The sequence below is a fragment of the Sphaeroforma arctica genome (assembly GCF_001186125.1).
Source record: "Sphaeroforma arctica JP610 unplaced genomic scaffold supercont1.1419, whole genome shotgun sequence".
Classification (NCBI taxonomy): Eukaryota; class Ichthyosporea; order Ichthyophonida; genus Sphaeroforma; species Sphaeroforma arctica.
The window spans coordinates 9,243-12,454 of NW_014039139.1; the positions used below are offsets into that span (position 1 = coordinate 9,243).

Genomic DNA, 3,212 nt, shown 5'->3' on the forward strand with positions numbered 1-3,212 from the left:
TGTACCTATTTGCGCATACCTAAATACGCACATCTACGTACCTATGTACCTATTTACGCATACCTACATAACTATATACGCATATCTACGTACCTATGTACCTATTTACGCATACCTACATACCTATATACGCATATCTATGTACTTATGTACCTATTTACGCATACCTACATACCTATATACGCATACCTACGTACTTATGTACCTATTTACGCATGCCTACATACCTCTATACGCATACCTACATACATACCTATACACGCATATCTACAATCAATATCCGCACTGTGCATAATCAGATGTGTGTAGCTAGCTGTACGTACCACCCACTCACACGTGTCATATGCACCTGCACCTGTCCTAAAGGTTCTCAGGTCCAGGACAAGAGTTGGGACAGGACAGAGAACACGTACTCACGCGCCGGTGGAGGGAATGACTGGGGCAATTCACCCAAAATGGGCCGAGACAGGGACAACAACGCCAATGGAGGAGGCTACAACCTCTCGTACCAACCAGAACGAGAGGCCAACCCAAGGGGAGCCTGTAAGTTACGGAGGTGTTGGTTATAGGTTGTAGGTAGCGGGTATTGTTTGCTTGTAGAGGAGGTTACATGAAGGATCGTTGGGCGTATGTGCGTTCAGAGTCTATTGTGTTCTATAATTATATCGCATATGTGTAAATGTATATGTATGTTTATGTATATATATATAGTGCGTGTGCGTGTGCGTGTGCGTGTGCGTGCGTGTGTGTGTGTGTGTGTGTGTGTGTGTGTGTGTGCGTGCGTGTGTGGCGTATGTAGATCTGTTGAAAGGTACTGAGGTGAACGTAACGTTTGTTTCTCATTGAGTGGCATTATACCATTCTACGCTAAGATGGGAGCTTCGTGCTTTGAGCTATGCTTTATCTACACCTGTACTCAACACGCAATTCGTAAGTACTTGTATCTGATAGACGCCAATCCATATCGCCTCTGTTCTATTTATAGATGATGATCTAGGAAGGGAACTATCTGGTAACGGTGGTGGCTATGGAGACAGCAATCAATCGTCGGGCGGGTACGGAAATAGCAACCAGTCATCTGGCGGTTACGGAAATAACAACCAATCATCTGGCGGCTATGGAAATAACAACCAATCATCTGGAGGCTATGGAAATAACAACCAATCATCTGGCGGCTATGGAAATAACAACCAATCATCTGGCGGCTACGGCGGAAACTCACAAGGCGGTGGTGGTGGCGCATATAAAAGCTCTGGTAAGCCCAAACTTTGACTTACATACCAGTGTGTCCAAATTTCGATGTAAAGTTATATGTTTATATTCTTGTATGTTAATGGTAGGGTATGCGATTGCGGTAGGGTGACGTGTGTAGTCTGATGCATGTATTGAACCCATTACATATATGTATATATATATATGTATATATGTATATATATATATATGTGTATATGTATATATATATATATATGTGTGTATATGTATATATATATATATATATATAACGCACACTAATCAAACATACACCGTACCCTCATATTGCAGGCTATGGCGGCAGTGGTAGCAACGGCAACACGTCCTCTCAAAGCGCTTCAGAGAAGTACGGCAATGCCAAAGCCATCTCATCTGACATGTTCAACGGCGGTGGTAGTGGCAACGGTGACTCTGATCGTCTGGGTCAGTTCGCAGGCGCTAAGTCACTGTCTTCAGCCCAGTACTTTGGCAGAGAGGAGGCGCCCGCGTGGCAGACGCAAAGAGAAGGTGAGTGTTTGAGTGGTTTTGGTTTTTGTTTTTGGTTTGGTTTTTGTTATGGTTTTGGTTTTGGTTTTGTGTTGTTTCAGGGAGAGTGCTGAGGGTTGGGTTGGGTTGGGTCGCACGCATCCTTTGGCCTTTTTTTGAAATGTTAAAGTTTTGGTTTCACAGCAGTGTTAGTTCAATCTTCCCACTGTCGCTTATGGGATCTTGGGTTTTGGGTTTGAATATCAGACAATAGTCCTGGCTGTTCCTAACATTTCCCTCGTGGCCATGGAATGTCCTTGCTCTTAGTATAGACTTCTGATATGTAGTCAATAAGAGTCCAACCCCACAGTATTCTGATTTGTCTTACTTTCGGCTTCATACTTTTGTTCTGCTTCTGCAGTTAATATTCACCCAGACTCCCCAGACTTCTGATCTGTCTCGTCTTTTTCTCAGTGGGCGCTAGTGAGATGGCCGCGCGGGTGTCGCGTGCCGCAGCCGAAGGCGTGGCGGATCTGTCAAACAAAGCATCGGACTATTGGGAAGACTTCAAGTCAAAGTATGGAGGTTAGAGCCTGACGAACAATGGTACCCACGCACTCACACACACACACACACACACACAGACGGAAGGGGGGGGGGGGGGATTAAAGGCGTATAGTGTAGTGGAGTACTGCGTAGGGATGAAGTATGCTTAGGATCAGACCGAGTCCGGTGTTGTTCTTCTGACCTTAGAACCACAGCAGCCGGACCTTTTTTTTTTTGGAAGAGGTCCCTGAGGGAGGCGGCTACCAGCGGCGTTGATTCGTAATATCCGGTCTAGGGGAAATGAATTCTACGACCGGAATGTACCACACTTTATTGTGACAGCAAAGGACTGTCTTTCCATTCGGAGTTATATTTCAATAAAATTAAGTCATGTGTATAGATACGTATATCGATTTGTCGGGAGTTTCCGATGGAGTGCACAGTTTAAGCCTATCTCTGTGTCTTTCAGCGCAATGTAACTGCTAATAGCGTCCACGGCAGCACCTCGACCGCTATAGCATTCGGTACAGTAGTACACCACTTCACACAGTGTGATCTATGTGCCTTTGAGCCCAAGGTGACTGCTAATGGCGTCGACGGCAGCACCTGAACTGCTTATAGCGTCCCCCATCGCCCCCAATGATTGCTCTCGTCACCTCTAACAGCTGATGCAACCCAAATACTAGTTGTTCTATACAAACAGTTGTTCTGTGTAATCTCAGTCCAACGCTTTTATTTCCATTCCCATTGCAACCTATTTGGATCCAATGCAATACGGGTTATTCAAACGCCAAGACCCGTACGTCTAATCAACACCTCCAAAGCTTTTGTTCCACCCTTTACTTAAACTCCTAACACTTTTCACCTTACTCACATCCCAATACCATACCGTATCATACATATCTAGTTGCGATGGCCATGTTTTCACCTATAACCCGAATGAATCCGAG

At 45.0% G+C, this 3,212-nt stretch overlaps 1 protein-coding gene across 1 annotated transcript; it reads left to right on the plus strand.

Moving 5' to 3' along the window:
• Window positions 1-985: 985 nt before the first annotated feature.
• SARC_10865 (hypothetical protein) lies at window positions 986-2,668 on the plus strand (the record flags this gene model as incomplete). Its single annotated transcript, XM_014295070.1, has 3 exons — window positions 986-1,255; window positions 1,543-1,758; window positions 2,191-2,668. Coding segments are annotated over 3 exons (602 nt in total), but the record flags the coding sequence as incomplete, so codon positions are not given.
• Between the last annotated feature and the right edge of the window lie 544 nt (window positions 2,669-3,212).